The 14,136-nt window shown below is 37.0% G+C and overlaps 4 protein-coding genes across 5 annotated transcripts; 2 read left to right on the plus strand and 2 right to left on the minus strand.

Annotated features, from left to right (window-relative positions):
* Positions 1-3,185: 3,185 nt before the first annotated feature.
* On the plus strand, positions 3,186-4,601 carry LOC143185100 (short-chain dehydrogenase/reductase family 16C member 6). Its single transcript, XM_076387836.1, has 7 exons — positions 3,186-3,423; positions 3,492-3,616; positions 3,684-3,794; positions 3,871-4,032; positions 4,105-4,187; positions 4,253-4,369; positions 4,454-4,601. Exons 1-7 carry the CDS (start codon positions 3,186-3,188, stop codon positions 4,599-4,601), a joined length of 984 nt encoding a protein of 327 aa, XP_076243951.1.
* A 141-nt stretch (positions 4,602-4,742) lies between these two features.
* On the minus strand, positions 4,743-6,655 carry LOC143184586 (chitinase domain-containing protein 1). Its single transcript, XM_076386923.1, has 7 exons — positions 6,482-6,655; positions 6,272-6,418; positions 5,935-6,115; positions 5,753-5,862; positions 5,525-5,679; positions 5,050-5,379; positions 4,743-4,976 (listed from the first exon to the last, which is right to left on the minus strand). The coding sequence occupies exons 1-7, from the start codon at positions 6,596-6,598 to the stop codon at positions 4,835-4,837; spliced, it is 1,182 nt and encodes a 393-aa protein (XP_076243038.1). The 5' UTR covers positions 6,599-6,655; the 3' UTR covers positions 4,743-4,834.
* A 488-nt stretch (positions 6,656-7,143) lies between these two features.
* On the plus strand, positions 7,144-11,827 carry Calypso (ubiquitin carboxyl-terminal hydrolase calypso). 2 transcript variants are annotated; one of them, XM_076387503.1, is made up of 8 exons: positions 7,144-7,260; positions 7,584-7,798; positions 7,873-8,633; positions 8,724-8,857; positions 10,632-10,736; positions 10,823-11,139; positions 11,197-11,345; positions 11,418-11,827. In XM_076387503.1, exons 1-8 carry the CDS (start codon positions 7,203-7,205, stop codon positions 11,494-11,496), a joined length of 1,818 nt encoding a protein of 605 aa, XP_076243618.1. In that variant the 5' UTR covers positions 7,144-7,202; the 3' UTR covers positions 11,497-11,827. The 2 variants fall into 2 exon arrangements, with proteins under 2 accessions (XP_076243618.1, XP_076243619.1); XM_076387504.1 differs by having other exon boundaries at positions 11,266-11,345.
* LOC143184912 (uncharacterized) lies at positions 8,736-10,445 on the minus strand. Its single transcript, XM_076387505.1, has 2 exons — positions 10,192-10,445; positions 8,736-10,122 (listed from the first exon to the last, which is right to left on the minus strand). The coding sequence occupies exons 1-2, from the start codon at positions 10,357-10,359 to the stop codon at positions 8,881-8,883; spliced, it is 1,410 nt and encodes a 469-aa protein (XP_076243620.1). The 5' UTR covers positions 10,360-10,445; the 3' UTR covers positions 8,736-8,880.
* Positions 11,828-14,136: the final 2,309 nt, after the last annotated feature.

Raw genomic sequence — 14,136 nt, forward strand, 5'->3', positions numbered from 1 at the left:
TTCCATAACACACAATTCACAAAATTACTTTAATCAACGAGACAGAAAACAGTACGTAATTGTAACGCTTAGTAAACATAATTGTAACAAATTAACAATTTATAAAAAAAGACTAAGCAAAGAATACTAGGAAGCTTAAAAAAGAAGTATTCATAAATGGACCTTTATTCCTCGGATTCCGCGCGATTTTCAAACTCAATTTCCTCGAAACAAAATGGAAGCCTCATCCAAGAAATCTTGACTCTTCTCAAAACCCTGAACATATTGCAACCAATTACCACCCAGCTTGCACCACCAATCACACCGTCAATTCACGTTCACATTACACATGCATGGATCCTTGAGTCCCATAAACGATCGCGAAATTTATTAGTCCTGTCGGCCTCAAAGGATCGCAGTAAATTATACGATTGTTCACACCGTCGTTCACCTTTTATTTATTCATCGATTCAGCTCTTTAAGAGGCGCGTCGCGTTGCATATGGAATGAGGCACCGTGACTCTGTTCCGCGACACGTGATTCATCCCTCGTCGACAATCGAAGAGCGCCACGACCGAAGGCCTTCTGGCAGAAGTGTCTTTTCGCCAGGGAGGAATGTTAACGACGTCGAACAACAATAGGCCCGTCTCTAACTCCTGAGACGAGGCTCGTAAAATGTCGTGGAAACGGGTCTGCCGCGAAGTTGCGAGGCGGCGGAAGTTTCGCCAACTGTTCGCCGCAGCATGAAGTGGAAACCGAGCTCGCGGCACGGGTATTGGCGTAATAGTAACGCTTATTGTTCCTGTGCCACCTGTCTTGGAGAAACAGTGTCAACGACCCAGATCTTGAGCGTCATCCTTTCACCGAGCACACGATAATTCCTGCTATCTTTCGGCGCCCTATCCAGCTCGAACCGCGAGGACTCCCCTCGCGAGCCTCTGTCGCAACTCCGCCGATTACCCTAGCGTTTACGTGCACACGAACGAATATTCGAATGCTTCTGCTAACCTGCGCGTTGGTTAGCGAATAAATTTCCTTGTTGCCACACGATGCGAGCCCAAACAGCATAATCTGCACGCGTTGCGTCAAGGATCCAGAGGATCGCGTAATTTTCTGCGCGGTCACCGATGGATTGCAATTCGATGGCCTCGCGCAATTTTCAGTAATTCTGGAGTCTGTTATGGCTTTGCCAACGACGACGATTGCGTTTGAGAAAGGAAAAGTGGATACTATTCCGCGGAAGAGTTTTACTGCAAATTGGGAAATATGATTTTCGATGGCTTCCAGGTCGAAGTTTATTGAGTAAGGTAGCATCGTTTCTTTGCTGTTTATGCTCTGTATACCGCGATAAATCGTAAGACGAAGTGATGGAATAGCGTTGGAAAGGTAAGCAGAGAGAGGCTCGGGACTTTCACCAGAACTGTGGTGCAGGCTTTTTCTAGAGAACTAGGAAACTGCAGAGTACGTTTCGTGCACCCCATAGGACTCGTGGACTATAGTCAGTACAGTGTCGTATACAGGATGGGTACTAGCTCTTCATCGAGGCTCTGAATACTGTCAATTCTTTCGCAAGAGAAACTGAACGGAAGTTCAGCGACTGCTCATAAATATCCAAGCACTTCCGAACCACTTCGTCTGAATCGATTAAGATTTGCACAGATAAGACATCGGTAAGGAACAGTTTTAGAAGAACTATTTTGTTTGAATGCAAATTAAGTAACATAAGACTCTCTAACATTTATAAAAGATCTTAACTTCTATAAAAATAATTCAAAGCTCGATCGACATTAGCATATTTCTAAGTTCGTACGCAAATTTGAATCCTTGAGGAATAATTGTGAGAATGCAGTACGAGGCGATCGAATACCAAATTGCTTTTTGGTATCTTTATTGAGAAGTTGGGCTTCTGAGCACGTTACTGTGCTTGAAGTTACGCGGGTTGTAATTCAGTCGCATTGGATTACGACTCAGTCAGTATTAGTCGATCAACAGATACAGAGGTGCATCAGGAAGACAAGCCTTTCAACCTCGACTGAGTTCGCGCGCTAACAGGAGCGTCTCCGAAGACTACCTTCCCTGAACAGCTAACGGTTCCCTAGATTGCCTTAGGAGTTGGTCTTGCGTGTAAGTTTGTTAGTGTAACGCTGTGCATAACAGTCCTCGTTGCAACTCGAGTCAACCAGTGTTAGGATGCGCGATGAAAAAGTTTGTTAAATAATACAGTGTTGACAGAAAGTGCTGGTAAAAAGGAACGTGAAGTTGTGTCGAGGAAGTCCCTTTTGTGGTGGATAATTTGTTAATTGTGTAGTTGTGTAGTTGTGAAAATTACGTGTGTTATTAGTTATACAGGTAATCCACTGTTGTTCCATTCTGTGAACTCTTATATTTCACATTACTCATTCTCATATTGCAAAAATTGACTTCTTCAACAGCTCTTACACTAACTCCATATTTGTTTTTTTAACTTTCACTCGATATTGCAAATAGCGATATTATGAAATAGATGCTAAATTACTTGGCTGCGATTTTGAAAGTGAGAATAATAAAACTGCACTAGGTCGTAGGATCTACCTATTCTTTTATTCGATATTACTCTTCTTTGGGGTTGCTAGGTCGCCAACATCCTTTATATTTGCGACTCACACCGAGGGGTGCTCCTCGCAATTAATCGACTCGATAAATATTCAAAACGACGTGTACGACAGCCTCATAATGAATTGTGCAGACGATGCAACCTTGCTCGTCTCGGGTAAAGAATCTCGGTGCATCGACCTAAGCCTATAACAACTAGCAATAGCAAAAATCTGTGGCTTGTTAAAACCGGTGCCGCCACCTCCGCGATACTGTACCACATGTACAGAATTAAATATGTACTGTCAATCGTTGACACTCACCGAGTTACCGGTTTCTACACCGTGTGAAGTAAAAAAAATCTGGACTTTAATCAAGTTTCCGCTATGGACTTCAGATGATTGCCTGACACTTGAGCGACAAAAAATGGGGTCTGTTTTTGCGTATACTCGAAACAGGGCAGAGGATGTAATTTAGATAATAAGCTAAATATCAGGTCTCTAGTGTGTATTTAATTCATTGCGAAATTGACCACTTTGATGTGGTCAGGACTACGTGGGACGCCTATGCATAAATAATGAGTACGAGAAGAAGTTAATTAAATAAAATTTATTTCTTTCTCTCCAGAGTTACACATGGAGCTAACCGAGTGGCCCGCCCTAATATACGATTTCCTACTATTTGTGGGAATGGCAGTAATTTACATAAGCGAGGCTATTGTCTTAACACTCATTCCTCGACGCTATCGTGCCAAGTCCATAAAAGGAGAAGTTGCCCTAATAACTGGGGGTGCAGGTGGAATCGGCAGCCTGATTGCCATCAAATTGGCTAAGCTAGGAGCACAAGTTGTGATATGGGACATTAATAAACTTGGCAAGTCTAGGTGTTTTTAATTGCCATAAAAAAGCTACTTTGAATATTTCTGTGAATACACTTTGCAGGCATGGAGGAGACTGTTCGAGTGATTAGAAAGAACGGAGGAAAATGTTGGAGCTACTACTGTGACATCGCTAATAAAGAAGAAGTGTACAAAGTGGCAAAGACTATGCAAATTGAAGTCGGCTCTGTAAGTATCACCTTAATCATTCTTAAAATTAAAGTCTTAGTAATATCCTGAACCAATTCATATTCAGGTAACTATATTGGTAAACAACGCGGGATATGTATGTGGAAAAACGCTGATGGAATTGCCTGATGATGAAATCGAGCGTACCTACAGGGTCAACATTTTATCGCACTATTGGGTAAGCTCAGTTTGACTGGTCGCGACTGATAAGTGTTGTACATTGTACACTACTGTTGCATGTTTGCATTAAACAGACTACAAAATCATTCATGGGGGAGATGATAAAGAAGAATCACGGTCATATCGTGACTGTAGCTAGCGTAGCAGGACTTCTTGGAACGTACAATTGCACGGATTATTCGGCTACCAAATCCGCGGCTATTGGTTTCCATGAGAGCCTTTTCAGCGAACTGAAGGTGGAAATATTTTTAAATGATATTTAACTATTCCCTTTGCTCTTATTTAGTTATGAGTAAATGTTATTCTAGGCTCATGGGTATGATGGAATCCACATGACCCTAGTTTGTCCCTATTTTATCAACACTGGCATGTTCCATGGAGTGAAACCAAGGTAATTGATACTTTTTATACACTATAAGTGTGTTCGACCCTATGTACTAAACGTATGGTTTATAGATTATTAGAAATGTTAGAACCTGAACACGTTGCTGAAGAAGTTACATTGGGAATATTAGCAAATCAAGTGAATGTTGTGTTACCCGCGTCTGTTAGATACCTCTTACCACTAAAATGGTAAAGTATACAAGTTTGAACTTGATTTAATTAAGCGAATATGTGTTAGATCTAATCGATACTAATTAAAATTTGTTGTATTAGTTTGTTGCCAGCAAAGTTATGTTGGGCTTTGATGTACAATATTATACGTGGACCTCAAACTATGATGATGTTAAAGGAAAAAAACAAGAAGCAAACAATGCAAAACAATAATATTACAGTATTTTCCAAAGAAACATATGTACACTAGTGTGGAGGTACTGGTGTAAATGATCATGAACTATTTATGCACATATGGAAATAATAATTATAATCATACTTATGCATATGTGAAACACTATATTGGTAGGAATGGTTACATATATAAACGAAGCAGAAGTGGAATATCATTGGTTATTAAGACTGAATATATATCTATAAGATTAGATAACGATATCTTTATTTTCTTAAATGTTATGTATGTTTTAACATTCGCAAAAATATTTATAATAAATCGTAAAAGTAATGCAGTCCCTGACCAAGTTCCCAAATCGATACACCTGTACCCAATTCTGCAGCAAGATCCAGTCGGTGCAGAATAGAATATAATGTAGGATAAAAGACAATCCCACTGCCCCCTGATGACCTGAAATACATCCCCAAATTTCAACCTAAACTAAGTTAGTTTCGCCTAAAATATTACTTCTTCTAAATCTTACTTTGCTTCGAAAAAGTGTTCTTTGCTGTCATCATCCCATTGAATTTTTCCTTTAGAGGATTCAAGAATTTTTAAATAGTCTGTACCTAAAATGGCTCCCCCACCTTGAGGAGTATAATTGTACCCATAAAAGTTAAGACCTAGCAATATTTGAGATCTTTTGGGACCCTCCTCAGGTACAAGCAATTTCACGCATTCCCTTATCCAATCAATAGGACTATTTGGACCAGGACGCTGAACACTCGAGTAATCATAAGTCATTAAAGAAAAAGCTTTCAGATATGATGACAATTGATCAAAATGATCTTTATTAAACAACTGAACCTTTGAGCTGGAAGGTCAGAGAACACATAGTGTCATTAAGAGACATCTACTTTAATGACTTCTATACCTTAAATAGCTTCATGTTTCTTTGGAAAATACATCATGCACAACAATCTCTAATAGCAGAAACAAATAATAAAAAAATGACTTACCCTCTCGATGGTGGTACTGCCAGAATTGCATCCAAATTATTCTCCTTCAATTTTTGAGCAATAGACTGAATCATCGGTACAATAATCTGAGTATCCACACCCGTAAGCACAAACTGGTTCCACATCTCCAAAACATATCCATCGAAGTGGTGAGTCTGAAATGAAATAGAATAATTGTAATGACAATTCCACAATGTATTATTTGGTTATGTATCTGTTTGTAAGTACCTTTGCTGTATCTACAAGTGCAGAAATTATTTCAATAAGTTTGCGCGTGTCACCGTACAGTGCGATGATATCATCTATTGACCAATGCTCAAATAATACTCTAGGTAGGACTAAGAATAACATTCACAGATTAGTATAAATATAAACACATTTCCTATATTCTTATGATTCAAAATACTCACTTTTTACATGATGATTTTCATTATTTATAGTTCGCATTTCTTTCAACCATTTCTTCTGAACATCGTGAGTCAACAATTTATAGGTTTTAGCATTGCCCTCTGGAAATGCCAACCATACAGGTGATAACATGGTGAACTTCCCATGGAATATTTTTGAAATTTCTAACCCATTGTTGTTCCACTGAAAAACAAGTAGATTTATGTTAGTGTTAACATAGTTAACAAATAAATTTTAGTCATTAATGACTCTAAAAATAATTGTTTCTTCAATTTCTAATTGACGAAATCTTGAATGACAGATTCGACAGAGGTTTATAATGCAAATTAATAAACTCACCGGCGTAATGTATCCCAAAACGTCACCAGTGAATCGTCTATGAGTTGTGTTAGAAAAATAAAGCCCTGATTCTCGTATAATATCGTGTGGCTTAGGATTTTTCACCGCCAATGATCGTCGGAAAACATCTTGATCGGCTGGGCCTTGCTATAAACACGTAAAATGTGATTATTTCACGAACAAAAATTTCCATTATCTCGTTTTCCTTACCCTACTCTCGATCTTGCCTTTACTTCTTTTACCAGCCTTTCCTTTTGGCGGTGACAACGTACATTCCGACAGTTGAACAAGTAACAACGAACTAATTATTAATGCAAAAACATTCATAATAACCGTTTTATATTATCAACTAATTGAAATCATTAATTATTTCCGAGTATCTTACGACTTACGTGGCTACACTACCATTCAAAGGATTTTGTCGGAATTGTTAATAGAATGCGCTACTGTCAATTATGAATATAATCACACATGCACTCAACGAAATCTTTTTAGCAATATTGCATATTTTTCTATGAATTTATCTCTTGCAGGATGTGTATATGAAATTTTTATGAAAGTTAATAGAGAATTAGGCGGGAATTAATTTTTATTAACTGGAGCAACTTTTATGCTCGTTTTACATGAGATGCGATGCGGTACTCGTTTCGTTTCGAATAGAAGAGATTCTAAGAAATTACCTTTTCAGTGATGTTTAATGTTAATTATTCAAAACGGGTTCGAATGGAATGATTTTGGTAGAAGAAGAGAAGGAAAAGAATAGAATAATTGGAAATTCTTTTAAGACTTCTTTAAGCTTCTTTTGCCCACGTGACTGGGTCACATGATGTGTGTTTTGATGTAACATGGCGCCTTTAATTGTCATACTGTAATAAAATTTCTAGAAGAATGTGAAATTTTGTTGTGTGTTGAACTTAAAACTCAACACAGAATGCCAGTTGACATAAATCGATTGACTGAAGGTTGGCTAGAATTGGAAAGTGACCCAGGTACGAAATATCCATTTCGGAAGTAGGCTGATTTAATAACGTTTAATATTAAAATGTCTAAATGCATTGGGGGTGCACAGTAGTTGAATTGACACAAGATATAGCTTTTGTAGAAGAAAAGTTTGATGTAGAACGCACGTGATAAACACGATTTCCAGATAAATTTTACTTATTTTAATATTTTTGTACAAAATTGTCATATGTACGTTGCATTCTAATGTTAGAAAAATAAATGGAGCAAATAAGTGTCTGTACCCTTTAATGATACTCAGCACATACTATATTTATGAGAATAACATTAATATATTTTTTTACATTATTAGGTTTATTCACATTGTTACTGGAAGATTTTGGAGTAAAAGGTGTCCAAGTGGAGGAAATATATGATTTGCAAAAATCTTTGGAAGGTCCTGTGTATGGCTTCATATTTTTATTCCGTTGGATAGAAGAGAGAAGATCCAGGCGTAAAGTTGTAGAACAAGATGAAAGCTTTGTGAAAGATGAAGAAATCGTCAATAATATATTCTTTGCACAACAGGTACAGTGTAGTTTGTAATTCGCTGTAAGAGGTATACCATAACCATATCTACTTAAATACTTGATTTTTTGTAGGTTGTCCCCAACAGTTGTGCGACCCATGCACTACTTTCTGTATTACTTAATTGCCCAAATATTCATCTGGGTACAACTTTATCCAGACTGAAGATGCACACATCTGGTATGTGTCCAGAGAATAAAGGATGGGCAATTGGTAATACGCCTGAATTGGCTTGTGCGCACAATTCACACGCAATGCCTCAAGCTAAAAGACGTCAAGATAAAAATACAGGGGTCTCAACTGGTAGATTTACTGGAGAAGCTTTTCACTTTGTTAGCTATGTACCAATTAATGGTAGACTATTTGAATTGGATGGTTTGAAGCCATATCCCATGGATCATGGTCCTTGGAAAGAACACGAAGAATGGACTGAGCAATTTAGAAGAGTAATAACAGATCGTTTAGGAATGGCAACAGGAGAACAGTTGCAGGATATAAGATTTAATTTAATGGCTGTTGTTCCTGACCGAAGACTTGCTATTTCACATAAACTAACTATGCTAAAAACTAATAGGCAGATAGTATTAGAAGCATTACAACAACTTGTCAAGTTAAGTCATCAAGATGGAACTGAGAAAAATGCAAATGATTCAGAAAAGTCAGATAAACAATACGAAAAGAAAAGTAAAACTGATGATGAAAATGTTCTACCCAATAAATCAGAAATTGATGAATCTTTATCAGTACCAAGCATTAATGTTGAAAGGACGAATGATACTGCAACAGATATAGAAGAATCCGCTTCAAGCATAACTTCTGGAAAAGCAGAATCAAAGTAAATAGAAAATAAATATTAATTGTGTAAAGTTCATACATATCAAGTGTTTTATTAAAAAGAATTGTTATTTATTTTTTAATGTTACAGTGGTATGGAAAAAGTAGTAATGTGTGCACTAGACTATGCTACTCCGCTTAGAATTCAAACTTCACCAGCACACAGTTCATCTAGTACTGATACATCATCTGAGATTGGATCAGCATTTAATTCCCCAACACAGGGTGAGCAAAAATATATATCTGCTTCATGTTACTTTACATAGTCTTCTCGTTGTACAAACTTTTTTACTTTGGCAAAATATTAAACTGTTTGGACACATCAATCGTATTGATTTGAAACCTTGCAGTTTGTTTGAGGAGGAATAACATATATAATAATGTGATTCAGAATTTAGATCTTTTGTTTTTCCCTGTTCTGTGCATATATTTTTTTCTGGCCTGTTTGTTTGGGACTCACTATCAAAATCGTTTGAAAGATTCGCGATCTCTTGATCGTTTTTCATACATTTATTATAAGCTTCTCTATCACAAGTTTTAGTGTGCTTATTAAATGCTGTAGTAGATGGACACGAATACTCTCTTACAGAAGCTTCTTCTGGATCACACACATAATACTTAACACAGTCAGTTGTATTTGGCATTCGAACATTTTTTACACACGGAATCGCACGAATAAATTGCCATTCTACACGATGACCCATTGATTTATATTTGTCAGTGGTTAGATATTGCTTGTGTCCTGATTTGTCAGTTATTAATATTATACTATTTTCGTTTTCTGAATCATCAAATCCTATTTGTGATATATTATTAGAAGGTATTATATTTAACGTTAATTCATCTGCATTATCTTTTTTCGACATTTTACTCGTTTCAGTTACATCATTTAGTTTTGTATCAGTTATGATAGTATTCTGCATATTATTTTGTTGAACATAATTCTGTATGAGATAGTTCATCAATACACTCTGTTGATTCGTTTTAGAAGTCTTTGAGAAATTAGTTGTAGCTTTGCTTATACTTACATGATTTCTTAAAGGTATAGGTATTGTCAATGATGCTAAAAGTTCTAAAGGAATAGTGATTCCTTTGTAGATGAGTAAATGATGTAATAATTGATTTAACAACACATATTCCTGTCTAGTGTGATTCTGTGGTTGCAAATGACTATATTGTGCACTGTTAGTCATAGTATTGTTTGAATTTACTTTATGCATATTTTCCATCGTTTCTTCAATTTCAATTAAAGGATATGGAGTCACCATTTCTTGATCGAGCATGTCGGGAATACTATCAGTGGTATATGACGAATCAATAAATTCTGAAAAATTTGGAGGGTCTTGCGTCGATCCCATATAACTAGTTTCATTTGGATTTATCAATTCAGGTGTCTCATACTTCATTGTTATAAGAGACGATTCTGTTAATGTGTCACATGTCCAAGAATCTCCAGGTAGAACACACATTCGTAAATACGGCTCAAATATCTAAGAATAGAAGCATCTTAAGAATGGTAAATTAGCAATCAATATTAATGCAATAGTAGATTATCTTACCAAGCCTTCAGTACATTTACTGGGCACCCAAACGTATCCACCACTAGGCAAATTAACACAATTGTAAAATAAAGTGCAACTAGTTGAGTGAGGTTTCCTTGATTCTGGACACTTGGACGATTCTATTGCTATTAAAAAAGAACAGAATGCAAGAAGTATTAGGCGCATCTTGTGATACTGTTACGTACTCTGTCGTGCAGCAAACTAAAATTCGTGTGCTCCGCTTGATGGTACTATTTGCTTTTCGCACATTCCCCCACATTTCATCGTTTTTGGCACCTTCGAGATACAGTTACTTGACCTATCCTTCGTGAATCTGTTCACAGTCTTCTTATCCTATGATTAAAGTTAGAAGAGGTACTGTAATGTTAATAAATATTTCACATAATCAATACACGTGAAATATTTTGTTCATACTGAAGAAGTACTTTTGTTTATAGCCTGGGGATGGAACTCTGGTCAAAGTAGTCCAACATCCACGAAAGATTTCAAGAAGTTTGTTGTAATCAGAGTTGCTGGGGACGAAAAGAATGAGGCAGGTCTGAGTACGTATCTCTGTCGTAATTTTATGTACTATGATGTACTATACCACAGAATTAAAGCAGTCTATAAAACGTACATTTATAAGCAGGTCGTTCTCTTGGGAATATTAATATAAATGGGAAAAGATTAGTTTCTGACAGTGGGCATTTACATAAAAAGGTTTGTTTGTCGGGAGAAGTTAGAATACCTCATGCAAGAGTAAAAACCAGCAACGGCGATACTGTTACTGAAGAGAAGAAGGTCGAAAAAATCGATCCTAAACTATGTTCGAAGTACCCAGAATTATTTGAACCACATACGTTTGCACCCAAAGATCTATTAGCACTACTGAAGAATTTAGAGCATGAAATAAGTATCTGTGAGACCAGTTTAAAGGACGAAAATGACAAGAGGAACAAATACAAAGTAAGTAGAGCTTGAAGTGGCCAGTTTTAAAGTTATAAAATATTCTTTCGTTTTTAGATCGATGATTGTCGAAGAACACACAATTATGATGAGTTCATTTGTACTTTTCTTTCGATGCTTGCTCAGCAAGGTAAATTGGCCGAACTGGTTCAACAGCACTTGACCTTAAAGAAACATACCTCTGTGTCAGTGAATAGGGTTCATAGGTAAGTTATTTTATTAGATTTGAAGGTACAAATAAAAATAGAATAATTACCTGATATTCAAATTATTTGCAGATCTTCAAAGAAAACAGACACTCGTCCAAACTCCTCGCGTAGACGCCGAGGTAGAACCAAGTGCAAAAAACGGAAATAATTTTCGTATTTGAATTAGAATTGAAATTCCCAGTCCACCTGTCGGATTGTCAATACTAAAAATGTCAAAGCCGCTGCAAGCGCATAGTTTTACAAAAATCAAGAGAAGATGTACGATTGTTAAAATGAAAAAGAGAGTACGATTGCGTTACTCTATATTACTTATATTACATCAATAGTACCGAGATATTTCTTTTGCTTTCGAAGGCAGGCCGATATTCTATAGACAATCGTAGATTCGCCGACCGTACTGACCACGTGATCATCTTCAATTTCAATTTTTTGCACGACGAACGCTTGTACTTTAAAATAGTACGAACGACTTGACTTTATGAATGTATGTATTTTTAATAATTTCCTTTCACATCAATGTGTGGCGTCACTATATTTATATCATTGCGAATTCATTCTATACCCTTTTGGGTACGTGTCAGTAACATTTATCTCTACATCACTATTACGTTTTCGTATAAAATATATGGTTTCTTAAATACGACTAACTTTTCTTTCAATTCTAAATGTTACTAGGAAACACATGGGATATTTCTAATGATGAGAATTCGAATCTCAACTTCGAAGCGATTCGAAGTTTTTCAGGGCTATAAAGATTCGAAGTCTAAAACTCTTGAAAGTTTTTAAACACCTTTTAATATTTTGTGTTAATCTGCTTGGACAAATATACATATTGAAAGGTACATCAACCGATACGATATTGAATTACTACTCATTTCTCAAGACCTATTGAGTTTCCCAAAACTTCTGAAACTATCAAGACTTTTACGAGCTCTAAGCTTCGAAACATATCAGTTGCCATGACTGAATATTTCTTCAGGTAGGATTAGACTAATCTAGGAGTAAATGAAGAAAACAGTATCGAAGTATTGTCAAAAACATTGAAAATATTTATTTCGGTATTCATATACAAGTACACTACACGCTGTGGATATGTCCCTTAGATCTAAATACTTATATCTCCGTTAACAGCCGGAGAAAGGAGGATCAAAACTCTCGTAGTGGAATCATGTTTATCGTGGACAACGGTCAACCGTCTAAGTGTACCATTACTCGTATAGGAACTGTATTCGAAACGTCCTCAAAGAAGCTATTTCAAAGGGTAACGGATTCGAGGAGACACGAGGTGGTCAACGAGGAGAGATTAAAAAGTTCCTTCTCCGGCCGGATGCTTTTTACGCCTTTTCGAAATTTACGCCACTTTCATCGGCACGAGTAGCGTGCTTTTTGGCAAAAGTGCAGTTTATGTACAGATATTGATGTCTGGTCGCCGTGGTCGAGGCTAACGTTTACCCGTGAGGCAAGTTATCTTTCAATTTGGAAGTAAGGTTATTTGGAATAGTCGCGGGGAGAATCCGCGATGATCACGATTCGTGGCGTCCCTCTCTGGATCACGAGTGAGTTCCGCTAATTCTTATATACAAATATTAGTCTGGTCTCCGAAAATCATCCTCTACGCAACAGAAACGTGTTTCTGTGATCTCCAGTTGCTAGAGAATTGATACCTTTTCATTACGGACCGCGGGATATACGTTCAGCTTCGTTATTATAGGCACTCGTGGCATGTTACAGTAAACCAACTGCGGAACGACGACAGAATTTCCGTGAGACGCGTGAGAGAAAAAGAAAAAGAAGACAGATTTCGCACTGAGGTGTTATTAATGGGCACGTTTGTGTAACAGTTCACGCTTATACACAATAACGAATTTGAGACAGTAGTATGCATCTCGCCATTACTTGTGGCCCTTTATAATGACATTCATTCACTCTGAGCAAAGATGTGAAGCGTTTGAGCGGCGGCAGTAAGGGTCCATCATCATGCTGTCGACTGTTGTTCGCAGAACATTGTTATGTGTAATTAATAATAACGATAATAATACAAACATGCCGTATAAAATATAGAAAATTCACGCAAGGGAAGTAACGTAAAAAATACAAATGAGAGCAATAGGAGGGGATGAAAAGAGGGAGGATAAACACGAACGAGATCTTTCCGCGAATAACGCCGATTACAATTATAAAACAGTCTTATGATGTGTCTCATAGAAAATTCTAATAAACACAGTTAAAACGCCGCAGATCTACCGATAGATCGGATCCGCTCAGAATGGTTCGAACTTTGTTTCTTCTCTTGACATTATAAACGCCACAGAAAGTAGTGCGATCGTCGCGAAATATAATAGTGAAGAGTTGAAAACTAAATCGTTCTTTAAGTCCTGATTACTCATCGTTGACGCAGTTGTTTCCCGTGACATAAACAGAACCAAGAAAATAGTATTTCGGGTATAAAGCAGAGTCTATATCATATTCACCACTGTTTAATCGAAATACTATTTTGCGTGGTTCTGCATAGGCGATTAATAGTAATAAATAAAGGTAAAGTTTTATTACAAATATAGTGGCTTTAGATTAACGTTTGTGGCTTATCACACTGACGTACACAGCGGGCGACGTCGACGAGCGCATCGATCGAACGGTTCGAATTTCTTTTACACGTTTTCCTTAATAAATACGTCGGCGCGTTTAATTGACAACAAGTCGCGCAAAAGCAATTCATCGCTTTGGTTCTGTCTATCGCAAATACAAACGCGACCATTCGCTCGACGCGTTCGTTCGTCCGTCAGAGAAT

The sequence above is a fragment of the Calliopsis andreniformis genome, chromosome 10, assembly GCF_051401765.1.
Source record: "Calliopsis andreniformis isolate RMS-2024a chromosome 10, iyCalAndr_principal, whole genome shotgun sequence".
In the NCBI taxonomy this organism is placed as follows: domain Eukaryota; kingdom Metazoa; phylum Arthropoda; class Insecta; order Hymenoptera; family Andrenidae; genus Calliopsis; species Calliopsis andreniformis.